Source organism: Salvelinus alpinus, chromosome 38 (assembly GCF_045679555.1).
Source record: "Salvelinus alpinus chromosome 38, SLU_Salpinus.1, whole genome shotgun sequence".
Classification (NCBI taxonomy): domain Eukaryota; kingdom Metazoa; phylum Chordata; class Actinopteri; order Salmoniformes; family Salmonidae; genus Salvelinus; species Salvelinus alpinus.
Genome location: NC_092123.1, coordinates 3,274,305 through 3,302,300, shown reverse-complemented (window position 1 = coordinate 3,302,300; position 27,996 = coordinate 3,274,305). Strand labels below are relative to the sequence as shown.

The following is a 27,996-nucleotide window of genomic DNA, read 5'->3' as shown; positions in this document are numbered from 1 at the left end:
GTGTGTGTGTGTGTGTGTGTGTGTGTGTGTGTGTGTGTGTGTGTGTGTGTGTGTGTGTGTGTGTGTGTGTGTGTGTGTGTGTGTGTGTGTGTGTGTGTGTGTGTGTGTGTGTGTCTGTGTGTGTCTGTGTGTGTGTGTGAGAGAGAGAGAGAGCAGTGTGCAATCGACGTACATAAAATGCATACAAAGCATGTCAAGGAGTAATTACACAAAACGCAAACAGTCCTAACAGCTGAATCTAGGCTCATATGTAACTACATATATTTCTGAGATTCATCAAAGAGTCGTCAGGCATAGCTCCGTTTCAGGTTTGTAATTAGATGAAAGTTAGCAGTGTGCTGGTGTTCTTTCTATATGTCAGTGTGGTTGCTGTGGCTCACTTAGCAACACAAATAAACCAGAGAGACAGGGTCCTGCTCCCGCCAGCCTCCCTCCCTCCCTCTCTCGTTCTGCAGAGTCAGCGCTCCTCTCCTAACGCTCGTCACGTCTCTCTCTCTCGTTTGTTTCTTTCTCTCTCTCACTCTTTCTCCCTCTCTCCCTTTCCATTCCTCTGCTGCACTCCCTCCTCCCCAGGCAATCTGAGCACCCCTCCCTCCCTATCTCTCTCCACCCCTCTCACTTTCGTAAAGGGGTGAAGACCAGGGGGACGGATGGTTCCTCTCTACTCCGCGGAGGACGTGTGAGTGCTGGGAGCATCCGTCATGTGGATTTGAGTCCCTCCTCCTTTCCTTCCCCTGCCTCTTTCACTCCTCCATCCCCCCTCTTCTTCACCCCCTCCCTCTCCTTCTTCGCTTTTATTCTCCATGTAGCTCTGGACCGGCACAATCTTCCAGCTCAGCTGAGATGGAGACCACCCAGAGAGGGCTTGGCGTTGCCCACCATGGCCAGGGGGAGAGAGGGGTAGAGCGGACTGGCTAGTCAGAGGGGGGTCCTTCACTGGCCCACCCTATACCCTCTCAAGGGCATTACTCTGGATAGGAAACTGGACAGCTCTTAAGGCTTAGCGCTTTCAGCAAGGAATGACACTTCTGCTTGTTGGACTTCTCCAATATTTTAGCACTGTCACTTACTGAATCCTGATTATGGAGTTTGTGTAAATGTGGTGTTCCCTACTCTGGATTTGAATCTGGATCTATTCGCCATCTGGAGTGCCTGCGTTTTTACAGCCGTAACTCGAACACATGGACGTCTTTGGTTTCGCAAAGATGGCAAAGCTGTCAGGGTGAGTGTGTGTACCGTACCGGGACGACGTAAACTAAGCGGGGAGGGGTTGAGGGTGGCGGGGGTTGTCTCTGCATAGGAACAAGGAGTGTGTGACCAATGAGCGAGCAGTCTGTTGTGCCTGGGAGCCGAGTGTGGACTGCAACACAAGCAGTGAGTCAGGACTCAGACCACGGCTTTGTGGCTGATCCACAAAGTTCTGAGAGAGAGAGCTGAGCGACTGTGTTTGGCCACATAGTTAGATAAGTTGCAAGAGAGAGTTTGACATAGAGAGTGTGAGCGAGTAAGATAAAGACTAAGGGGAAGTGAAGGTGTGTGAACTAGAGAAGAGTCATCATTTATGTGAGTGAGAAAGGACAGAAAGCAGACATGGAGATGATGTACCAGAGTACTACAGAGGGAGGGAAGGAAGAACAGAGTAACAACAAGATAAAGCAAGGTAAGTAAAGTGAAGAAGTAGAAAGAGGAGAAGGCCCAACAGGGAATGTGAAAATTATATAGGGAGAGAGAGGGGGGGTGAGAGAGGGAGGGAGGGGGGGGTGAGAGAGGGAGGGAGGGAGGGGGAGAGAGAATGTGAGAATGTGAATATAAGTGAGAATTGACTTGAAGCAGAGGAGGTTCCATAAGTAGAATGTTGTTGTCATGATGAATAGCTCAGAGCACAATTCTTCCTGATCTCTGTTACTTCCTGATCTCTGTGCTTCTAGTCCACACACACACACACATGCACACACACGCAAACAGAGCCTGTAGCACACACAAACACTGTAACACAATCACACACACAGACGTTGGGATGATCCCTCACTTGAGTGGGGTCGCAAAACACTAAACCCACTAAACATGGCTCAAAACAAATATTTTAAACCTCAGCACACAGAGAGAGGTCTACAGCTGGTATGAATCATTCTCTCTCTTGTGAAGTAGCAGCTCGTTGGGTCTAGTTGGGGCTGTTATTGGCAAGAAAAGTTTCAAACGGGGGTCATTGATGCTTATTGATGTCTCAATATTGTTTCCAGGGGCGCAACTTTCACTGGGGACTGGGGTTACATTCTGAAATTGCATTTTTGTCCACCCCAGTTTTATCACTGGAATGTGATAAACGTTGATGCAACGGTGTGCTTTAGGATCATACGGATGGCTCCGAGCGGTCGAGTAGACTGTTTGGAGAGTTTATTCGACTGGGGGGGAAAATATATATATATATATACAGTGCCAGTCAAAGGTTTGGACACACCTATTCATTCCAGGGTTTTTCTTTATTTTTACTATTTTCTACATTGTAGAATAATAGTGAAGACATCAAAACTATGAAATAACACATATGGAATCATGTAGTAACCCAAAAAGTGTTAAACAAATCTAAATATATTTTATATTTGAGATTCTTCAAAGTAGCCACTCTTTGCTTTGATGACAGCTTTGCAGACGCTTGGCATTCTCTCAACCAGCTTCAACTGGAATGCTTTTCCGTCACTCTGTGGACCAACTCTTCCCAAACCACCTCAATTGGGTTGAGGTCGGGTGATTGTGGAGGCCAGGTCATCTGATGCAGCACTCCATCACTCTCCTTCTTGGTCAAATAGCCCTTACACAGCCTGTAGGTGTGTTGGGTCATTGTCCTGCTGAAAAACAAATGATAGTCCCACTAAGCCCAAACCATATGGGATGGCGTATCGATGCAGAATGCTGTGGTAGCCATGCTGGTTAAGTGTACCTTGAATTCTAAAGTCAAGTTTAGCCGGTTCCATCGATAAAAGATCATAACGATAACTTCAAGTTTTACCGCCACAGTTGACCATTGAATTATTCTATGAATCTGCTGTTTCTCAGAGCAAGGTGCAAGCAGCGTCACAGATATGTTTGAATATAGATATCAGAGAGGCAGCCAGCCAGGAGAAACCAATAGGTCAGCGCAGGAAAAACACACATTTCTTGATTTGAGTCATGCTAATCCTCCCAAGGGATTTTGACGGGTGATCACCACTGCACACATGATCCCCGCTTCATTCAACTGGATGAAATCGCTGAAGCATGTCACCCTCTGTCCGTGTGTCTGTCAGTCAGTCAGCGAGAGGAAAGCGAGAGAGAGAAAGAAAGGGCAGACAAGAATAGAGGAACAAATAAATACACAACAGTGACCCACAATGCGGCCTTGTATTATGAAAGAAAAGATTGAGGGATTTTATAAGAGGAGGTTGTTGCTCGTGGAGGTCTGAGTAGGGACACTGTAAAGACACCCACATGTTGTGTGGGTAGTTAGTGTTGATTATGTAGAGTCTACGTAACGGATAATCAACGAGGGGCTATGCGTTCTGTGGAAAATAATGAACGACGTCAAAGATTTTTTATAACTAAACCAAGATAGACCACAGCTTGTCGTTTCCAATGGGAACAAATGAGTCATAGCAGGCAGAAAAAGCAAGGTGGTAGGCGCCTGTGCAATAACTCAATTTGCCTTTGCACTCCTTCTAATCAGAGCGATTTTTTAAAAACTTTTGCAAAGGGTAAAGTCTACAAAAATTAGTCCACCCTGTTCATAACAGATTCTAGTTTTGGGAACAGAAAGCTGCATTGAGATCAAATATTTAATTGATGAGAACATTTGCAGAATCTCATTCCATCTTCTCCCACTGCCCCACCAGTGGGCTTCCTCTCACTACCATATTTGGAAACGCTAATCCGATGCTTCACAATTATACATCCAGTGAAATATCTGTCTCATTGTTCTATCTGTGAAGATGTGGAAGAGAACACATAGAGCCCTGAGTTGATTATCCCTTTTACACCATGACTATAATTTAACACATTTGCCATTAGAAATGTGTTAATTTGCTGGTAGAAAAGTGTTCAACATCGACTGAAGTAGCTAGCAAGTTAACTAGATAGCTATACTAGTTGCCGTGGTAACCACACAAACAGACTTGCTTGTTTAGCTAACCAAACCATCAGTCCTAGCATGCTATTATGTTTTGAAAATCGAATTCAACAGCACCAATAAAGTTTTCAATTTAACTTTTGATTTAAAAAGCAGCTCAAATCAAATATGTGAGAATTAACTATAGCCATTGAATTCTACCTTGCCGATATACTGTGCGTTATAGGGAATTATAAAACGGATGAGTCTAATTCTGAATGCTGATTGGTTAAAACTGCATTCAAGTAGGTGTCTATTCCACAAGTTACCACCGGCTAAATATATGATGTTAAAATGCCTATTTACTCTGTTCCATCTGACTGCGCAATGCACTGTCTCATCAGCCCAGCCAAGCAATTTATAAACGTGATCTCCACTATAAAAAGCATCTAGACAGTATCTCACATTTCTTTTAGACTAACATTTAGTTTTCAACAACGGAGATTTGTATAAACCTTGCTCTCTGTCTCTCCAACAATAGCAACATTGTTTCACTATTCAAATTTGATCTCCAGCTGTCCCATAGTAATGAACGTGTTGGGAATCGGGATGAAACAGACAGGCAGCGTTTCTCAGCCAGTCGAAATCATGAATCAGCTGGCTTCGTTTTTATGGATATATACAAAGAAATGTAAATTGAAAAAAGGTAAAATGAAGTGCAGCTAGTTTGTAGTATTTCCAGCGTCACTTTGACGTGGTTGTGTTAGCTGTGTTGTTGGCCAACTCCTCTGAACAATAGTGTCCTGACGAGAGAGCACATTTTCTCTGCCAGGCAAAATCACTACAAAACAGCTTAAACAAATGCAAATCCAGCTACTGTTGTTATTCTGGCTGCACTGTTGACGTAGTTTGCTAGCTAGCAAGCAAGGGATAAGAACGTTGCCAGCCAGTATGTCCATAGATACAAAACAAAAAGACTGAATGACTGGGTCTGGCAACCGAACCGATAGAACAACCAGCCGGTTTGTGTAGCAACCCTAGATTTGTGTCGGGACTATATCTTGTAGAAGGAGGAAATAGTATGAATAAATGTATAAAAATAAAGTTTTTAATTAAAATATGTCAATCATTATTTGAATATGTTGGTAGCCCGTTGTATAAAAGTGATAATGCCCTCGAGGACAGTGTTTGGAGGACATGTTGGCACGGTTCGCCGGCCCTCGACTTCGTTTTGGGCCTAACGACACCAGTGCAAATATATCCTCCAAACACCAGCTTCTCAGGCATTATCACTTAAATAATGCATGCTCTAGAATGCCCTTCAAGCCAATAAGAAATTAGTATTCAACAATGCCATGGTATAACGTTGGTTATGTAGTTTCTACTGTTGATTATGTCGTTTCTACTGTTGATTATGTCCCAATAGGCATTGTGGAAAAAATTTGTCACTGGGTCTCAAACGCTGGTGTAAGTCAGAGTTTCCCAAACCCAGTCCTGGGGCCACTCCCTGGGTGCACGTTTAGTTTTTTGCCCTAGCACTACACAGCTGATTCAAATAATCAACTCATCGTCAAGCTCAGACTATTTGAATCAGCTGTGTAGTGCTAGGGCAAAAACAAAATGTGCACCCAGGGGGGGTCACAGGACCGAGTTGGGAAACGCTGGTGTAAGTTATATGTTTGTAAGAAGATACTTGGAATAGAAAATGGCTACTGGGCTGTTTGGGGTTTTGGCAATATCTTGAAATGAAGCCATTGTAATTATATGTTAAATTGTTGTTGTTTCTTGCCTTGGCAAGCAAACTGAAAGGAAACTCATGTTTGATTATCCTGCCCACTTTCCGGTGGTATAGAGTAACAAATAGTTAGCTACCAAACTTGATCTCATGAAGGCGGAGCTCCAAAGCATCGATTTAAACTAGAAAGTCATCTTCAGCCAAGGAAATTAAGTCCACTGCTTGGAATCAATCAGTTTGCTTGTTTTGTTTTTAGTGGAAGCAACATTCGTCTCGGCGGAAGCCACCTGCACCAAGTCTTAATCAGATGTGGTGTCGAAGAGACAAATATGGCCGACAATACCGTATTCAAAATGATAGCCTGTATAGACAGAGGATTAATCATACAGTAGCATTTCTAACTTCTGGTTGCACTGAAGAGACCAAGCACATCCTCTTCTCTCCTCCATTTATCACAAGCGTCCCCCAGATCAATTATGGAAATAAAGCAGGCAAACAACCTTTTTTTTGCTTTCAATTTAAATTCTAGCTTACGCCACTCTGGCAGGAAAATACATTCGCTTTCAGGGAGAGTGCGCTGGCTAACCACTTACATTATGATTTGCACCAAGCGACTGAACGGAACAGAACTGAACTCTGGGTCCCAAGTCCTCTGATTAGTTTTAGATGTTAGTCCATTTTGTATTTTTTTAGGCCTTGTTTTTACAGCAGTTTGTGTCAAAGTAATTGTCCGATTTTGGGCTGATCTCTACATGCTCTTTGATAGTGCCTTTTAGGAGATGCTATTTCCAGCTGCTCTCTGTTTACTTTCCATGCATTTGTGGAGGGGAGAGTGCAGTGTTTCTGCTCCTGAGCACTGATCAACTTAGAGTTATCCCGTTTGGAAAATGTTGAATGTTTTTAATGTTGACCTTCACGTTTCAATTGGGTGTTTTCCAGTTAAGTGGGTGCTATCAGTTTCTATGTTGGATTACAACCACAGCCTTCAGTTCTGAGGAACTGAGCTGTTTTAAAAAATATATAACATCTTGTTTTAGAGTACGTATATAGAAAGTGTCTCTGAGTGGTGGGCGAAAGTAAGATTTATAAATAAGCCTCTATGTTTAAAGAGAGAATCATCTATAAGGGATATATTGGCACTCTGTGCTCAACCAACCTGGCCTCAGAGCAATTTGTAAGATTTAGTACGTACATTGCTTTTATCCATTGAGTATGATATATTACATTAAGTTACACTATGAATTAAATAGTAGTCGTACAATATGATACGAATTAGCAAAATCTAGTGTCATACGTCTTACCCAGTCATACAATATCATAGGAATTGGATGATGTAATGTATTATACATTTAGGGACGTATGGTATTATACATATTTCTCTGAGACCATGCTGCTTGTTGCTCTGTAACAACAAAGGACAATTCCAGGTGAATTTACATTGCTGGTAAGGAGAACTAACGACAAAGGTTAGAATGTACGTAGCAGGTTAGGTGAATTAGGTTAGGGGAAGGGTTAGCAAAAATTGTAAAGTTCCCGTTGAACAAGCAACCTTGGTTTGCCAAACGGTCCCTGTAATCCTCCCCGACCCATGGCCGGCGTTATGGGCGGGCCTTAGAGGACTAGCCCGGCCTGCCGTATCTCCTTGCCCGTCCAAATAAAATATTGAAATATTGATAATTTATTTGACATAAGACAGAAACACTCATCAATCTCAGTTAAAGCATCCGAGCGAGTGAAACAGTGCCACTCTGTCTCAGTATGTGTAGACCATGTATCTGGACCAAAATACCAAAACATGTCATACTATTTCTGTCCAAACAGCATCAGATACATGAGCTACATATACAGGTGCGCTGTTTCGCTCGCACGGAAACTTTCTCTGGTGATAAAGTTTCAGCAGAGAGGAAGAGGCGAGGCGAGAGGGTTCACTCACAATCTGTCCAGTGTAAACCCAGTGCGTTTCTATGGGAATAATATGCAGACCTAACCTTGTCGCCTGCCTTCCCGCCTTTGGGACAAAGACTCCCATTGTTAGGGCGGAGACATGAGCATCTCATCATTATATACAGATCTCTTGTTTCAGCCTCCTGCGAATTGGAAAGGAAAGTTGGCGAATGCTCAGTGCAATGTTAGGATGCTGGATTGCCCTAAAGTAAATTGATGTTTAGCCAAAATTATATTTATTTATTTTAACCTATTTATTTAACCTTTATTTACTAGGAAAGTCAGTTAAGAACAAATTGTTATTTACAATGACGGCCTACTCCAGGCAAACCCTAACCCGGACGACGACGCTGAGCCAATTGTGCGGCCCTATGGGACTCCCAATCACGGCCGGTTGTGATACAGCCTGGAATCGAACCAGGGTCTGTAGTGACGACTCTAGCACTGAGATACGGTGCCTTAGACCACTGCACCCCATTATATAAGTACTCCTGTCTAAATTAAGTCATTCAAAATACTTCACCAGGAAGCATTAGCCACAGAGGATCATTAGCTTTTTTTTTTTTTAATAGCTGTTGATTGAAGCCCGCAATTTGGGTAGTGCGCGTGACAATAGGTCTAGCTGATTGAGTTGCGAATGTTAGTGAAAGCGTCTAAAATATGTGTGAAGATCACTTAAAATGTATAAATTAAAATGTTGCATCAAGAAGAAGGGGAGGGGTGTGTGGTGAAGATATGGTGCGTCTCTCTCCATAATGCATGCATATTTGAGTTTCCATTTGGCGATGTCTTATTTCTGATTGTCTTAACTCACCACATACACCACACATTTTTTATTCGCCTCACACAATTCAACGAAGTCTGTTTTGTTTTTTTACATCCATTGAGAACGACACGTCCTCAGTATTTGAAAAATCTTTCCAACACTCCCAGCCTCGATAATCACCAAGCCACGATGTGAATAGCCGCCAATTGATCATCGTGTGTCAATGTGTCCATATGGCAGAGGCTAGTGTTCTCATAGTTGAATTTTACCTTTTAGATTTGTATAATTTTACTTCAGATTTGTATGATTAATCACGTGACAATGATTTTTAGAAGCTAAAACGTTATTAATGAAATTAAACTGTTCCACGAAAAATGTGCATATAAGAAAGTTCATAACTGTCATTCAGATCGGTAGAAATTATAGGTAATCTTTCCCAAACTTAAAACTCAGGAACTGCCTATGGTCTTTACTATAACACCCATTTAAAAAAAAAATGCGCAAGCACGTGCACACATAGGAGGTCCTGTGAAAAATGACTGGACCGCATATCGCAATCCAACTGATTCGTTCTGGCGCCGGGTCTGCACGGACCAGCCACCCTACTTTCGTTTCTGTCATTTATTTTGTTTCTGTAACCATACCGTTCTCGATGTAACGTAACATGTCATACTTAATGGAGGTACACACATTTACGCAAAACAGCCTTTGCCTGTCCAGTGAGTCCAGCTTGGCTCAACAAACAGCTATAAAATACAATTATTTATATTATTCATATGTTTTATGCGATTCATTCAAATTGGTAATTTGCATCTCATTATAATATAGTTATTGCCTCATGCTCTAGTCTAGTGTGTCTTGGACCTGTTTGGTTTAGGACTTCCCAGTCTAGCGTTTAATCCGCTAATGATGTCAACTCACTCTGTGATTTGTTTTGCTCTAGATAGTATCACTCACTCACCACATGGATTCACAGTTAACGACAAGCTGAGAGAAAGAGACAAAGACATTAGTGGATGTCAACAGGCACAAGCACACGCAGACAGACAGAAACACATACACACACATACCTCCCTGTCCCTTTGCTGAATACTACATTAACGGTGGTAGAAAAAGTACTCAATTGTCATACTTAATAGGAAATGACTCAAGTAAAAGTGAGTCACCCAGTAAAATACTCCTTTAGTGTTTAGTGAGTCCGCAAGGTACGAGGCAGTAGGTAAGATAACGTATTATATTGATAGGTACGTGAATTCAAATCAAATGTTATTTATCACATGCGCAAATACAACAGGTTAGACCTTACCGTGAAATGCGTACTTACAAGCCCTTAACTAACAATGCAGTTCAAGAAATAGTTAAGAAAATATTTACTAAATAAACTGAAGTGAAAAAAAAAATCAAAAAGTAACAATAAAATGACATAACAATAACGAGGCTATATACAGGGGGTACCGGTACCGAGTCAATGTGCGGGTGTACAGGTTAGTCAAGGTAAAGTGACTATGCATAGAATTTGATCATATTGCTGTCCTGCCTGAGCATTCAAAATGTAATGAGTACATTTGGTTGCCAGGGAAAATGTACGGGAGTTAAAACTACAGATTTTCTTTACAAATGTAGTAGTGTAAAAGTAAAAATTGTCAAAATACAGATACAGAAGTACAGTAAGTATTTTTACTTAGTTACTTTACACCACTTAAATACTACTGCTGAAACAGCACTGAAACAGCACTGCTCTTCAGTACTAATGATTATCTTTTGTGGTCTTGTTTGGGATATATTTGTCTTGTATTTAGTGATGCTTTTTCTGTGGGATTTGTGCTCCAGTGTTTTGCTAATGCATATGTTGCATTCATCTGTGTTTAACACTGGCGAACGTGATGCACCCCGACCCCACCACAAAATCCGTATGTATGCACACAAGCTGCTGCCATCAGCTGGGGCTTTGTCAACCAGAACCAGCACAGATCTCTTAATGATCGCTTAACGAGACTTGTGTTTCCTAAATGTTTAAGAAAGTTGAAGAACCCAATCTGGTTTCCTGCAGAATTTATAATAACGACTGAACCCAATCTGGCAACCCGGAGCATTTATAAAAATGGATGAATATCAAAACAAGTTTATATGAGCCATTTAGGAGATCTAGGTCTACAACGTCTGCCTCCAATATAAGCGCTCCCTTTTTCCTATGTGTATGATATGTTTAGTCAGTTTTCATACTGAAATGAATCATACTATCCTATGTGCCAGCCTGGCTATCATGTCAGCTCCCTGTCACACTTTGGCATGCCAAACATGTTTGCACAAACAGGTCTGGGACCAGGGCTAGGCTAGAATCATACTGTCTGGAATGTGTTCTATTTAACCCCAACATCAATTTGGGCAGAAAATAGAACATTTACAAATACATCTTGTTCTGCAACTGATAATATATCAATAATGTAAACAATGTTATCTTAACAAACCATGTCCACATTGTACTACTAACATAGAAGTGAGCAGGTTATCTCAGGGTTACCAGTACATTGAAGTTGGAGGAGAACAATAATGTGAGAAATGGCTGGATTAAATTATTTTCCAACAAATAAAATTACAGTGATTATCTCTAATCTGTGGATTCAAAATATCCCTCTTGAATGACCTACAGAGTTTGTGTTATTCAGAGTTTGCAATGGCCATTGCAAACTATCACAGATGTGACCTAGCCCTCTGAATCACTTTGTTAATGAGTGAGGTGTGTGTCAGCCGGCCAAATAAGGGGCCAAATAATGGGCTATAATTCAATGTCGTAACTTTATGTTAATGCATCCTTTAACTGAAGGACGATACAGGTTGAAATATTCAATGGACAGGTGCCTCTAGATTATAGGAAGTCAAGCCAAATATATTGAGTGCCCTAGTAGAATATTTCCTTTCCACATCATTCAGTACTCAAGGACACCCCTTGAAGAGGGCATTTGGCCTATATGATGGTTGTTTGAAGGACTCGGACAAACAATATAGAGAGAGCACTACAGAACACACACACTCGCCATAAGACGAAGGGCAAAGGATCAGCTCCCTAGGGGACCAGTCTTCAGAACGGAATCTCAAAGGTGTTCAGCTCCAGCCTTTGAGTCTTGAGCTGAATACTGATCGTCTCCCTCCCTCTGTGTGTGAGTGAGTCTTACTGGCTGGCTGGCTGGCTGGCTGGCTGGCTGGTGGAGCCAACTGAGGATGTACTGTTCTTACTGTTCTGCTGCAGAGGGTCATGCTGTGCTGTGGGCTGCCTGCCAGACCATGTGCCAGGGTTAAAACAACAACCCTCGCTACTACCACCATTACCACCACCAGCCTCCACGGCAGCCTCCTACAGCGTGCACACCCCCACGACCCTCTCTCTGTCTCTTTGCTCTGCCTATGGGTTTCCTGCTACTGTCACTCAGGGACAGGAAGAGAGGCATGGCTTTGTTTTGTTCTGCCTTTCATGTTCTTCTCCTTCTGATCTGTGCTCCCTTGAAGCACAGTGTGATAGGTGTGGGGATGTCAGAACAGGTTGTGTCATTTATTGGAAGATCAGAGCAATCGGCGTCAATGGAGGTGTGTGCGCGTGCACGTGTGCGGTATACACACACTTGACTTGATGTGACTGTAAACTACACGGAAACGAAGGAGTATCATGGCGTCACCCAGAGAATGTAGCTGATAGCTGTAACTGTGTTATCATGTTCGTTACTGAGTACCAAGACTGTTCATTTAGCCAGTTAACGTACATCATTATACATAGCAGAGTCATGAATGAATAGCAATCAAAATAAGAGCATGGGGAGGCCTGTGAGAACCATAGCCTGTCATGGTCTGTGTGTGCCGGCAAGGAGGCCAAAAGGCTCGAGGGCTATGTTAGTGTGTGTGAGTGACAGAGAGAGCGAGAGAGAGTCACTAAGTGACAGTGAAGAAAGAGAATTTGCGGGCTTTGTCATTCCAGTAATGTGCTTTTTGACCTTCCATTTTAGTAAATTTCTGCATCAAGGTGATTGCAGTGAGTAGTGCGGCTTCAGTATGGTGGCTGGGTTGAGCACTAGTGCTGTCCATGGTGCTGAACAATTCAGGGCTACTGGTGGTGCTGAATGGAAACCTAAACCCCTTGTTTTACATAGTGGAACATCATGCTTTTCCCATCCTCTAAAGCAATGAACTCTAAATGAATAGCAATTAACTCTGAGTAACAAAATCCCAATAAAACTGCAAGGTTATCCACTTAAAATGTAAATTTTTGATAACTCAAAGCTTCCATACATTGCATTTTAACGACAGCTGCCTCTGCGAAACGCCTGCAGTTTTCATGTGGTCCTCGGCATTCCCTCGTCCAGGCCTATAGTGTTTCCTCCCTGGACAAAATGTTCCGAGCAGAGCATGGGTTGTGGTATGGCTGGGTTACATAAAACGTCGCTGTGAGAGCTGAAGCATGTTGTCTTCTTCAGAAAGCCATGCTGTATTAATAGGGAGCACTTTGAGGGCATCCTTTAAAGACATGGAGGGATGTTTCATTTATGACTCTCTGAAGCACCACAGACCGACATGGGAGGGGAGAGGAATCTCTAGTAGGCTGCTGGTGGTGGAAAAAGTTAATGGGATGCCTTGAGTCACAGCACTTGGATGGAGATGAAGTCAAGATCATAGATTTACGATGTGTAGAATTTGCATTATACGTGGCCGGCGGCGGCCATATTGGTGGGGCTGTTTGTATCTCTAGCTTGACTGATTTTATACCACATGACCTGTGAAGATGTACGCCGTCTAGGTAGGTCTAAGTAGAATTTAAAAGCCTCTCCGTTCTGCCGTGTCTATTTCTACAGTTTGGAGCAGAGTGCAGAAGTGATAAAATGGCTCCTAGCAGAGTGTTTTAGTCATCCACAGGGAATGTTGCAGAACCACATAGGGACACACTGATGCTCTCTAGCCACTGCCTTTGTGTCCGTTTCTATAATTCATGGCAGGGAACCAGACCTCTACACACTTTAGATGGATGATCCCCAGATGGAGGGAGAGTAACTTGGGTTGTTCGGGGAAAAAAGCCTAAAATATACTCGTCCAGGATCACTTTAGCCTTTGCTCTCTGCAACTGTAGAACTCCCGCCGAACAAGGGAGGCCTTTTAGCCAATAAATAATGAAAAACAACTATATTGTGAAAATATGCTGTAAAGAAACACTAAATTTAGGCAGATTTTTCACAAATGTTAATGTTTCCTGTCCACAAAAGTGCTTGTTTTGGTTCCTTAAAAGACCAAGGACAAGACTTGTCTCAATTTTATGACTGAGGTGCTCTCTTGTCGTTGAATATTTCTATGCCCTCCATCCAGTCTTGGAGCGAAGGGGGTATTAGCCTAGTTATTCCGTAGAGTGTAAAAAGAGAGGCAGGGCCCGGGGAGCTAGATGGTAGCATCTCTTTTTGACATTGTGCTAATGGAGACTAACGCATCATGGAAAAGCTATTAACATGTGTGTGGCTGGCTGAATGTCTGGGTAGAGGTCTCTGTGGTGGGGGGAGAACGGGTTTTTAACCAGGGCTCTCTCTCTCTCTCTCTCTCACTGTCTCTCTCTCTGTCTGTCCAGCCTCTTTACCCCTGCTTGCTGGAGCACGGTGAGTGAGTAGCCGTCCAAGCTGAACATACTGCTGTGTGGAGTGTGACGAAGCCTGCTAGCACTAACGGCATGAGGTCTCCTCAGCCATCAGAGCTTGACAAGAATGCGATTCTCTGAACCAAGCGTTAATTGTTCTGATGATCATAGCTGGCGGTGGTGCCACAGAATAGTCCACAATTAGATGGGTATATGAGGATGGGAGCACTCAGGAAAAGGAAAATGGCTTTTGACACACTTCTTGCTTGAAGAATAGGACAATGCTGGACTCCATTCTCGCGAAAACCTTTCTGCTCCAACAAAGATGGTTTTAGAAATGTTTGGGTGAAAGCTGGAGAGTGTGATCTGAAAGATCCTTTTCAAATCATGTAGGTTATACATAGCAAAGATATTTTGCTGGGCAGTGCTTGCGCAAGTATTCTGTCCAGAGACCAGAATACTTGTTACCTCCCAGTGTGCGCACACACACACACACACACACACACTTGTTTGTTTCAAGCGTTTTACAGACCTGTTCAAAAGAAGGGAGAATCAGTGGATGTAATGGCAGGCTTTGAAGGTATAACCAAGCAATGGAATGTAAGACATCATTCAGGAGGCTACGGCTATCAAACAACAGACTGTGTCATCGTGAGACTGGCTGTCATTCACAGCCAGGTATTAGGCTATAAGCCCAAATCTTACAACAACTTTTGGAAATGACTCGATTCACCATCATTCTGTTCAGAATGGCCAAGAGATAATCGGTCTGTATTTGAATTTGTCGCTCAGTTTCAGTTCTTTGGGACCCTTTTGCAGTTGAATCAGAATGATTGATTGAGGGCCTTGAGTGGTTCTGCTGTCTTTTGGGAGGGCTTTTTGCAGCAAAAGCTTTTCAGAAAAGACCAATTCTACCTCTGAAAGGGAAAGTGCTTTTCGATTTCCTTGAAAAGTGTTGCTACATGGCCCACGTTTCATATTGATTACAGGCTTCATGGGTCAATGGTTGCTTTTTTAATTCATGCAAAGTACAGCCACGCTGTTTGATGATGATGATGATGGTGATGATGATCATTAAACTGATCATTTGAATCTCTTGTTATCATAGTCTTCTCCTCTTTTTAAATCCCTCCCACAACTTTTCCTTCCTGCTAAAACAATTATCATATTTGCACTGAGACAACAGGGTTCCCACATCAATACCCAAATCCCTTTCCCTTCTGTACATAAACTGTTTTTGAGGAGCAGTCTCCCCCCTTCTGCTCCCTGCTAGGCTGTGACATCAGATCTCTAGTGGAGTGGCATTTTTCATACACTCCCTCTCCTCCTCCCCTTCCTTTAAATCCTTGTACTACATACACACACACACACACACACACACACACACACACACACACACACACACACACACACACACACACACACACACACACACACACACACACACACACACACACACACACACACACACACACACACACACACACACACACACACACACACACAGAGACAGTGGTGGATTTGTTTTGGCTCTGATGAGGAGGATTAGGAGATGAAGGCCTCAGTTCGGAATCCGCCACAGCAGTTTGGTTTAGACCAAAAGCCTCTTCAACACAATGAGACACACGCTGAGACACAAGCATGCCGACCGACTGTATAGCTGGCTCTCTGAAACCCACCCCCATGATGGGATAATGGGGGTGATATTGTCCAACTGATGGCTTAATGTAGTCAATCCATTAAGTCTATAAGGATGATATTTTTGAGGGATATTTAAGTATCAGCTGATTAAAATCCATGCTAAATCGTTTTCACTGAGGTTTTGTGTCCATAAAGAAAGGTTACTGATGAAAATATGTTTTCTGATCTTGTCTTTATTGTTCTACATATTGCCGTATGGTGCCTTATCACGTTGTGCTACCATGTTGTGCTTTACATGTGTAAAGTCTTCAGCAGACATCAATGCAGCGTGTCGTGTCGGTGGCTAGAGGCTAGAGCGTGAATGAATACACTGTGACACATCAATCTGTGGGTGTTTGTCACCTACTGTGTGTTTCTGACATGATGTCCTCCGTGTTCCATTGTGCCCTAGCTTGGCGTTGTCATTGAACTGTCACGACAATGTTATTTCTATCTCAAGGCTTGGAAGTCATCTGGAAAGAGTTAGTGTGGGGGCCAATCTTTTGTATGTGATAAAAATCAACAAATGGTGGCTATTGTATGTTCTGTATGATTTGGCCCTGTGAAGAGTTGAGAGTGTCAATGATACGTTTTGATTCGAGGCACACTTGATGCAAAGTTTATCCTCTCCTTTTATCCAGAGGAGGCCAATTTTAGTGCTGTTGATACACCACCAATTTCACAAATCTCCAAGCATTAGTTTGAAGCCTGTTGTGCCTTGACGTCTCGGTTATATCATTAATTTAATTTACGGTGAGCCGTACGACGGTCGTCTCGGGGTTCTCTGACCGTCTCATGCCTTCACACTCCTAACACAATTTCCCGGCAGGACTTGGCTACAGCGGCTATGTAATGACCGTAGCAGCCAATTATGTTAAGCTATGTAGATATCCAGCTCGAGGGACTAGGAAAAATAATGTCCCGTGGTCCGGTAGTGGGTAGGCTCTGAGAAAGGTGATCCTTACAGCAACATCACATATTAATAAGACGTCCATGCGATCATCCTTACACCTCATTTTGCTCTGCTTCAGCCACAAGACCAAATCATCGGGCTGGCCTCCCCCCTCTGGATCCTGGGGCTCCCTGCCGGGACCCCCCTATGGCTGGGACATGTGCTCTTCCAGGGACGGCCGAGACTACTTCAGCAAGTAAGTACCATCCTTCCCCAGAGGGGTGTACAACAACAGTGTCCAGGCCCAAACCACATCCCCTCCGCCCCAACAGTTGCAAATCATTCTAGACCTAATTCAAGTCCACCTCACTCAGCTATTACCATTCAATTCACTTGTTGTAGCATTATAACACGTGACACACTGTTGCTCAGTGAGTGTGCCTTACAATTTAATTAGTGAGTGTGTGTGTGATCACCTACATTAACGGTCCTGACATATACTTGAAATGAACCTCTGATCAAATTTCCCCCACATGCTTCATAGTGTGATTACTCAAAACGTCAGTTATGACAGGTGCTAGTGAACGCCTGCGCTGTAATGAAGATTCCTAAGGATTATGAGGACTAGTGTCGTGTTTTTTTAAAAGGTCCGTCGTTCCAATTTTGTCTGGAAATTCCAGACACGTCATGTTCTCCCGTGTCCTGAATCAACAGTATGCCAATGGAATACTGATTCCACCCTCCCCACACCTCCATCCCTTCATCCCTGTCTGACGTAGACTGCCTCAGTGTCTTAAATTCTTTCGGAATACTGTGGATACATAAAACACACCTTTTCTCCCCTGAGTGACGCAGGAGCTCTGAACAAGGAAAGGGTGCTGTCTCCTATCTCTAGACTTGTCACTAGCATGGAGGCTTATTTGATCCCAGTGAGAATGGGGTGACGTTCACAGAGATGACACCGGAGTGCAGATAAGGGAGCGTGACAATTGGATTTCTAGGCGTGAGAAATAAATGGATGAGGACAGGTAAACCGACGAGATTGTTCTCCTAACCTAACCTAGCACAATCTACTGTTACAGGTTTAGTAAATGTTGCTGTTCTCCTTCATGGCAAAGGGGAGTGTACGTGCTTGCCTGCCTACGTGTGTGTGTGCACGTGGGCGTGTATGTGCGAGCCGTACCATCGGAGGTGTGAGACAGCTATTAGGAGGATAATATATGGCTGGTCTCAGGGCAATATATCTGGCTTTGTGGCGATATATTGCTCTGATTTGGCCTGAGTGTAATAGATGGGTCTCCCTACTGGGCATAAAGGACTGAGTGGATTTCAAATACATCACCCTCGCTGTGCGCTTGGGATAATGATAGTACACTGAATCCTGAATCCCAGACAGTCCACACTATTGATATTATCCTTTGATATCCAGGGAATATTAGACATTCTGGTGTTGACTGTGCCCTTGGTATACCCATGTGTGGATGACCTGGACCCGGTCTGTGTGGATCCGCTGCAACATCAGCTTTTTACCTTCCATGGCACAGATCCCAGTGAACTCTGAACTCTGACCATTTGCCCAGCTCTTGGAGATGAAACCATGATCGATATGCCTGCGTGTAGCTCACCTAGGGTACGGGACTGAACACGATTCACCAGAATACAGATTTAGGAGAGGGAGAGCCGCAGTAAAGTAGTGAAGCTGTATTGAAACTAGCCCTGAGAAAATGGACCTGAACAGAGAGAGAATGGAGACGCCAAAAGAGGGAATGGATTATATAACCCAGAGATACTTCATATTATCACAGAACCAAAAGACATTCGTTTAGAAGCGGGATGGACAGAACCAATTGGAATAGGTAAAGAGAGGGCAAAAAACCATGAACATGGAGGATGTGGACTGTGGATATGGTGCAGTGGGTACATCAGAAGCACAAATGTAGGATGCCACACCCAATCACATCACTAATGCCAGACAGTGAACTTCAACCTTTGACCCATTGTGCGTGTGTGCGTGCGTGCGTGAGAAAGTGTGTCAGATGGTTTAGGAGTGTTATGTAGCACAGTGTAAATTAGATGTGTGAGTTATCTAAGTGGGAAGTGTGTATTTGTAGACTGCTGACCCCACCCAGATACAGGGTGCCAGACTGCTGACCCCACCCGATACAGGGTGCCAGACTGCTGACCCCACCCAGATACAGGGTGCCAGACTGCTGACCCCACCCAGATACAGGGTGCCAGACTGCTGACCTCACCCAGATACAGGGTGCCAGACTGCTGACCCCACCCAGATACAGGGTGCCAGACTGCTGACCCCACCCAGATGCAGGGTGCCAGACTGCTGACCCCACCCAGATACAGGGTGCCAGACTGCTGACCCCACCCAGATACAAGGTGCCAGACTGCTGACCCCACCCAGATGCAGGGTGCCAGACTGCTGACTCCACCCAGATGCAGGGTGCCAGACTGCTGACCCCACCCAGATACAGGGTGCCAGACTGCTGACCCCACCCAGATACAGGGTGCCAGACTGCTGACCCCACCCAGATGCAGGGTGCCAGACTGCTGACCCCACCCAGATACAGGGTGCCAGACTGCTGACCCCACCCAGATACAGGGTGCCAGACTGCTGACCCCACCCAGATGCAGGGTGCCAGACTGCTGATTGTTTTTATGAATCAGGTTGTCGTTGTAAATATTAATGTGTTCTTAATTGACTTATAAATAAAGGTAAAATAAATAAAACATTTTACTGGAGATAATAACAGAAATATTCTGGGGCCCAATTCCAAACTGATCCCACTACCCTCCTGCCGGTTCCTCTCAGTTTTGGGACTGAAGCCAATTTTCTTTAGGCAGGGAACAAAAGAGTTTGGCGTGATGCCTTCCCAATAGTAGGGAAAACACTGTTCTAGTCAGGAGAGTCCTATGTCCTTCGTCTCCTGTTGGATCAGTTTGGACTGAGAAGCTGCCTTATTGAGTCTGTCTCTGATGCGTTGCCTGTTCCTGTTTCCTCTCAGCCACGTGTCCCAGAGCAGCTCCCTGGAGGAGGTGCACCGTCTGGATGGGGTGCAGCTGGTGCCCCCTGACCCCCGGCTAGTGGAGATGAGACGGGACCCCGTCCTGGGGTTCGGCTTCGTGGCCGGGAGCGAGAAACCGGTGGTGGTCCGCTCCGTCACGCCTGGTATGTATCAACGTCCCACCAATTGCCTACATCTCCCATGACCCCTCCTGGTATGTCCCTCCGCCTACATCTCCCATAATGATCACTGACCGAACTCACCTGAAGATCTCTAATTTAAAGCCATATCAATATACATGACACTCACATCAGAACAGGGCCATAGCTGTTTCATGGGATCATATCCAGATATGTCCCTACATGAAGTTTAGAAATCTACTGAACATGATATTGGTACAAAGTGTTCAAAGATATTTTAGTCAATGCAAATTACATTCTAGTGTATGTGTTATGGATACCTTTACATCCTTGGGTTAATTCTGGCTTACCCATCGACCTTTCAAGTGTCGGTAACATTGTCTGTATTTTTTTGGGTTAATAACAGCAGTTCAATCGTTGTCACATGTTCGTAGTATGACATTGATGCCATAGGGCTTTTCACGCTCAGCACTTTGTTAGCAGTGGTCCTTGGCTCCAAGCACATGTCACGTCTCTATCACCCTAGGGTGAATATCAATAATCACTGTTTGATCAACAATACAATTCAATAACCACAATTGTCATGATCGAGTATTATTAAGGAATATGAGGGTCGTGTTAATTCTAATGAGACTTCTGGCCCTGGTGTGATGTCATCTATCTAGTGCCCGCCCATTGAATAGTCACCGCGATATGCAACTTTTCAGGGAAGTCAGGAACCAATACACGCAGTCAGTTAGGAAAGCAAAGGCCAGCTTTTTCAAACAGAAATGTGCATCCTGTAGCACTAACTCCAAAAAGTTTTGGGACACTGTAAAGTCCATGGAGAATAAGAGCACCTCCTCCCAGCTGCCCAGTGCACTGAGGCTAGGAAACACTGTCACCACCGATAAATCCACGATAATCGAGAATTTCAATAAGCATTTCTTTACGGCTGGCTATGCTTTCCTCCTGGCTACCCCAACCCCGGCCAACAGCGCCGCACCCCCGCAGCTACTTGCCCAAGCCTCCCCAGCTTCTCCTTCACCCAAATCCAGATAGCAGATGTTCTGAAAGAGCTGCAAAACCTGGACCGTACAAATCAGCTGGGCTAGACAATCTGGAACCTCTCTTTCTAAAACTATTCGCCGCCATTGTTGCAACCCCTATTACCAGTCGGTTCAACCTCTCTTTCGTATCGTCCGAGATTCCTAAAGATTGGAAAGCTGCCGCGGTCATCCCCCTCTTCAAAGGGGGTGACACTCTAGACCCAAACTGTTACAGACCTATATCATCTTGCCCTGTCTTTCTAAAGTCTTCGAAAGCCAAGTTAACAAACAGATCACTGACCATTTCGAATCCCACTGTACCGTCTCCGCTGTGCAATCCGGTTTCCGAGCTGGTCACTGGTGCACCTCAACCACGCTCAAGGTACTAAATGATATCATAACCGCCATCGATAAAAGACAGTACTGTGCAGCCGTCTTCATCGACCTGGCCAAGGCTTTCGACTCTGTCAATCACCACATTCTTATTGGCAGACTCAACAGCCTTCGTTTCTCAAATGACTGCCTCCCCTGGTTCACCAACTACTTCTCAGATAGAGTTCAGTGTGTCAAATCGGAGGGCCTGTTGTCCGGACCTCTGGCAGTCTCTATCGGGGTGCCACAGGGTTCAATTCTCGGGCCGACTCTTTTCTCTGTATTTATCAACGATGTCGCTCTTGCTGCGGGTGATTCCTTGATCCACCTCTACGCAGACAACACAATTCTGTATACATTTGGCGCTTCTTTGGACACTGTGTTAACAAACCTCCAAACGAGCTGCAATGCCATACAACACTCCTTCCGTGGCCTCCAACTGCTCATAAACGCAAGTAAAACTAATTGCATGCTTTTCAACTGATCGCTGCCTGCACCCGCCCGACTAGCATCACTACTCTGGACGGTTCTGCCTTAGAATATGTGGACAACTACAAATACCTAGGTGTCTGGCTAGACTCTAAACTCTCCTTCCAGACTCATATTAAACATTTCAGATCCAAAATTAAATCTAGAATCGGCTTCCTATTTCGCAACAAAGCCTCCTTCACTCATGCTGCCAAACATACCCTCGTAAAACTGACTATCCTACCGATCCTCGACTTCGGGGATGTCATTTACAAAATAGCCTCCAACACTCTACTCAGCAAACTGGATGCAATCTATCACAGTGCCATCCGTTTTGTCACCAAAGCCCCATATACTACCCACCACTGCGACCTGTATGCTCTCGTCGGCTGGCCCTCGCTACATATTCATCGCCAGACCCACTGGCTCCAGGTCATCTATAAGTCTTTGCTAGGTAAAGCTCCGCCTTATCTCAGCTCACTGGTCACCATAATAACACCCACCCATAGCACGCGCTCCAGCAGGTATATTTCACTGGTCATCCCCAAAGCCAACACCTCCTTTGGCCGCCTTTCCTTCCAGTTCTCTGCTGCCAATGACTGTAACGAATTGCAGAAATCGTGAAGTTGGAGACTTATATCTCCCTCACTAACTTTAAGCATCAGCTATCTGAGCAGCTTACCGATCGCTGCAGCTGTACACAGCCCATCTGTAAATAGCCCATCCAACTACCTACCTCATCCCCATATTGTTTTTATTTACTTTCTACTTTCTTTTGCACACCAGTATTTCTACTTGCACATCATCATCTACACATCTATCACTCCAGTGTTAATTTCCTAACTTGTAATTACTTCGCTGCTATGGCCTATTTATTGTCTTACCTCCTTACGCCATTTGCACACACTGTATATAGACTTTTTCTATTGTGTTATTGACTGTACGTTTGTTTATTCCATGTGTAACTCTGTGCTGTTGTTTGTGTCGCACTGCTTTGCTTTATCTTGGCCAGGTTGCAGTTGTAAATGAGAACTTGTTCTCAACTGGCCTACCTGGTTAAATAAAGATTTTATTTTTTATTTCACCTATCTGCCTGACTAAATAGATGCATGAGGCAGCCACTGCCATGGATTGTATCTTGCCTATAGCAGCCTCTAAGCAATTATGAATTCTTGACAGAACAATTACCTCTTGAACTGAATCTCCACTATGTTGTATATGAGCTCACTGAAACACAGTTCTGTAGTGGTGGCTTTTCCTGTCAATTCGTGTGATAATTACAATGGCACAATGCAATTGGACATGCAGTGACACCAATCAAATTATAGTTTGTTCTCATATGACAATTTTAGTGAAGTACAGTGATTATTAGTCGGTGAGTAACACCATTCACTGATGGGTTACATGAAGGATGTTGGACAATCGATCATTTAGATATTCCATGTTTTCATTTTATCCCAATAATCTACTGAAAGACTTTGACACATTAAACATTATCAGTCGATGTTATGATCGTTGCTCATCCGGAGCTTAGTGTGACTACAGACTGAGACCACAAAACAGTTGTCATTCTATGACTAAGTGAGGCAGAGGGATTCTCTCTCAGCGTCTCTCTATTCTATTCAGACGTTGGGAGAGTTTCTGAAGCCCCCTACGCTCTCCCCACGTCTCTTCTCCTCAGCCAGTGTCATCCATCAATCCGTTTATTCAGAACTTCACTATCACGGGAAACAGGCTTTCTTGTTGGAAAATAATTAGCGCTTTCAGAATCGGTGCAGGCATCGGGAACAAAGGCCCATCTTCATCTGTCTTGTGCCTCTGCAACACAAGCAGAGAGATTCAATTGCCAGCGCCGGCTGAGAAGCTCGTAATCTCCACAGGAGAGAGTGGGACGCAGAGAGACTGTGTCACACCTGGGAATTGAGTGAACCTGAGTTTTTGAGAAATGTAATGAGTTCATTTTTATTTGGTGTTAGCGGGTAGGGCTGATGTTTGAAACCAGATTTGAACCGAAGATAACGTGAACACGGAGCCTAAACGTCTCAGTGCATCAGCATTGTTTACGACAAGTGTATGTACAAATCCCTGACAATCTGTGTGCATGTGTGTGTGTGCCTGTGCATTCATGTGCGTTTGTGTGTGTTTGCAGGAGGTCCCTCGGAGGGAAAGCTGATCCCAGGAGATGAGATCATCATGATCAACGATGAGGCAGTCAGCTCAGCGCCCAGGGAACGAGTCATCGACCTCGTCAGGTAACCCTGTCTGTCTGACTTATTGTCTCTGTTTATCTAGGGTATTCAGCATGGGTAACTATATCCAGTTGTGCCAACAGCTGTTATTTCCCATGGCCCTTCAGGCGCCAGACTTTACAGGCACTTTTTTCCTTTTGAGAAAAGAATTTCATAAACCATTATTTCTGTCACCTTACCAAAGTAGAGACGTTACAAAGTATTTGGTGATTTGATGGCTGTAATTTCCAGGACACATCCAAACCATGCCCTTGTGTCCTGTCCTTCACGTTGTAGTTTTTATTTTGTGATTATGCTCTCAGAAATGTCTAGAGTGTAAACACGGCTGACAGTTGTTGTCTTACTGAGGGATGATCAGACTTTCTCAAAGGGACAGGATGTTGTTGAGCTAGCGTCTGCCTTCGGTCGTTTATGTATTCAACTCTGAAAAGTGAACATTGCAATTTCGTGACTGCATTACTTGATTGGGCATCTCTCACATATTCAGAGCCAATTATTACTGAACAAAACGCAGCCAAAAGCTTGGGTATTTATACTTTCTAACGTGGCAGACATGACATTTAATTAGAAATTGATAAATGTCAGAGTCTGAAGTGAGGCTGTGTTCTTGCCTGTTTGTTTGTGGAGACGTGAACATTTTAAATAACATCTCATCCCCCCCAGATACCAGAATATGGTGTGTGTATGTGTCTGCGCGCATGTGTGTATGTATGTCCATGCGTGTGTGTGCCTCCAAGCATGCGTGCGTGTGTGCGCGTCTGTGCCTGTGTGCGCAGGCGTGTCCCTTAGTTCATTACATTGGATTGGAAATCATTGATTTCCTGTTTACGTTGCCATTAAATTGAAGTAATTCACTGTAACTATCAGTCAATTAAATGTGCTTTTCTCCCCCCAGAAACTGTAAGGAGTCCATTATGTTGACTGTTGTCCAGCCGTACCCTGTGAGTATCTTTATCTTTTGAACTGTTGGCTATGTTGTTTGTAATAACAGGATGTATGATTGCTGCACACCCGACACAGGGATTGGTTTCATCCTGACCTCCATGCTAAATCTCTCTGTTCTCAGTCGCCCAAATCAGCGTTCATCAGTGCAGCCAAGAAAGCCAAGCTCAAGTCCAATCCGGTCAAAGTGCGCTTTGCAGAAGAGGTCATCATTAACGGTCAGGTTCCGGTAAGTTCTCCTCCTGTCACATGGTTGACCGTTGAATTTATCCATTTGACCTTTGACCACCAACTGAACTGACAAAAGTGATTTGTGTACAGTTGAAGCTGGAAGTTTACATACACTTAGGTTGGAGTCATTAAAACTAGTTTTTCGACCACTCCACAAAGTTCTTGTTAACAAACTATTGTTTTGGCAAGTCGGTTAGGACATCTACTTCCTGTATGACACAAGTAATTTTTCCAACAATTGTTCACAGACAGATTATTTCACTTATAATTCACTGTATCACAATTCCAGTGGGTCAGACGTTTACATACACTAAGTTGACTGTGCCTTTAAACAGCTTGGAAAATTCCCGAAAATTATGTCATGGCTTTAGAAGCTTCTGATAGGCTAGTTGACATCATTTGAGTCAATTGGACGTGTACCTGGGGATATATTTCAAGGCCTACCTTCGAACTCAGTGCCTCTTTGCTTGACATCATGCGAAAATCAAAAGAAATCAGCCAAGACCTCAGAAAAAAATTGTAGACCTCCACAAGTCTGGTTCATCCTTGGGAGCAAATGCCTGAAGGTACCACGTTCATCTGTACAAAAAATAGTATGCAAGTATAAACACCATGGGACCACGCAGCCATCATACCGCTTAGGAAGGAGACGCGTTCTGTCTCCTAGAGATGAACGTACTTTGGTGCGAAAAGTGCAAATCAATCCCAAAACAACAACAAGGGACCTTGTGAAGATGCTGGAGGAAACAGGTACAAAAGTATCTATATCCACAGTAAAACGAGTCCTATATTGACATAACCTGAAAGGCCGCTCAGCAAGGAAGAAGCCACTGCTCCAAAACAACCATAAAAAAGCCAGAATACGGTTTGCAACTGCACATGGGGACAAAGATCGAACTTTTTGGAGAAATGTCCTCTGGTCTGATGAAACAAAAATAGAACTGTTTGGCCGGAATGACCATCGTTATGTTTGGAGGAAAAAGGGGGAGGCTTGCAAGCCGAAGAACACCATCCCAACTGCTTTGCTGCAGGAGGGACTGGTGCACTTCACAAAATAGATGGCATCATGAGGAAAGGAAATTATGTGGATATATTGAAGCAACATCTCAAGACATCAGTCAGGAAGTTAAAGCATGGTCGCAAATGGGTCTTCCAAATGAACAATGTCCCCAAGCATACTTCCAAAGCTGTGGCAAAATGGCTTAAGGACAACAAAGTCAAGGTATTGGAGTGGCCATCACAAAGCCCTGACCTCAATCCCATAGAAATATTGTGGGCAGAACTGAAAAGGCGTGTGCGAGGAAGGAGGCCTACAAACCTGACTCGGTTTCACCAGCTTATTGTGGGAAGCTTGTGGAAGGCTACCCAAAACGTTTGACCCAAGTTAAACAATTTAAGGCAATGCTAGCAAATACTAATTGAGTGTATGTAAACTTCTGACCCACTGGGAATGTGATGAAAGAAATAAAGCTGAAATAAATCATTCTCTCTGCTATTATTCTGACATTTCACATTCTTAAAATAAAGTGTTGATCCTAACTGACCTAAGACAGAGAATTTTTACTAGGATTAAATGTCAGGAATTGTGAAACTGAGTTTAAATGTATTTGGCTAAAGTGTATGTAAACTTCCGACTTCAACTGTATATTTGGTTCACATGAATTGTATCTACTTTGTATTTTTTTAAATAAATAAGGCTCTATTCGAATATCCACACCAGCATATCACTTCAAATGAAACGATGTATTGGGGATGCGTTCTAAATGGTGTGCTAGTATGGATATTGCTATTCACACCCCTTGACTTTTTCCACATTTTGTTACGTTACAGCCTTATTCTAAAATTGATTAAACAAAACGTATTCTTTATCAATCTACACCCAATACCTCGTACAAAAAATGTTTTTTGTGGTTGAATTTTTTGCACATTTATTAAACATAAAAAACAGATATACTTTATTTACATAAGTATTCAGAACCTTTGCTATGAGACTCGAAATTGAGCTCATGTGCATCCTGTTTCCATTGATCATCCTTGAGATGTTTCTACAACTTGATTGGAGTCCACCTGTGGTAAATTCAATTGACTGGACATGATTTGGAAAGGCACACACCTGTCTATTTAAGGTTCCACAGTTGACAGTGCATGTCTGAGCAAAAACCAAGCCATGAGGTCGAAGGAATTGTCCGCAGAGCTCCGAGACAGGATTGTGTCAAGGAACAGATCTGGGGAAAGGTACCAAAACATTTCTGCAGCATTGAAGGTCCCCAAGAACACAGTGGCCTCCATCATTCATGAATGGAATAAGTTTGGAACTGCCAACGCTGTTCCTAGAGCTGGCTGCCCGGCCAAACTGAGCAATAGGGTTCCTCTGTGGAGAAGGGGGAACCTTCCACAAGGACAACTATCTCTGCAACACTCCACCAATCAGGCCTTTATGGTAGAGTGGCCAGATGGAAGCCACATCTCAGTAAAAGGCACATGACAGCCTGGTTGGAGTTTGCCAAAAGGCACCTAAAGAGTCTCAGACCATGAGAAACAAGATTCTCTGGTCTGATGAAACCAAGATTTAATTATTTGGCCTGAATGCCAAGTGTCACATCTGGAGGAAACCAGGCACCATCCCCGCGGTGAAGTGTGCTCGTGGCAGCATCATGCTTTGGGGATTTTTTTCAGCTGCAGGGACTGGGAGACTAGTCAGGATCAAGGGAAAGATGAACGGAGCAAAGTACAGAGAGAGATCCTTGATGAAAACCTGCTCCAGAGAGCTCAAGACCTCAGACAGGGGCAAAGGTTCATCTTCCAACAGGACAACGACCCTAAGCACACAGCCAAGACATAGCAACGACTCT

At 43.8% G+C, this 27,996-nt stretch overlaps 1 protein-coding gene across 1 annotated transcript in view; it reads left to right on the top strand.

Moving 5' to 3' along the window:
* The first annotated feature begins 564 nt into the window (after positions 1-564).
* LOC139566363 (FERM and PDZ domain-containing protein 4-like) overlaps positions 565-27,996 on the top strand; it is a 38,381-nt gene continuing 10,949 nt past the window's right edge. Inside the window, exons 1-6 of the mRNA XM_071387487.1 lie at positions 565-1,222; positions 16,837-16,953; positions 19,715-19,878; positions 23,872-23,974; positions 24,867-24,912; positions 25,038-25,142. Coding sequence (XP_071243588.1) covers positions 1,182-1,222; positions 16,837-16,953; positions 19,715-19,878; positions 23,872-23,974; positions 24,867-24,912; positions 25,038-25,142 — 576 coding nt within the window. The 5' untranslated portion in view covers positions 565-1,181. The remainder of the gene's footprint in view (positions 1,223-16,836; positions 16,954-19,714; positions 19,879-23,871; positions 23,975-24,866; positions 24,913-25,037; positions 25,143-27,996) is intronic.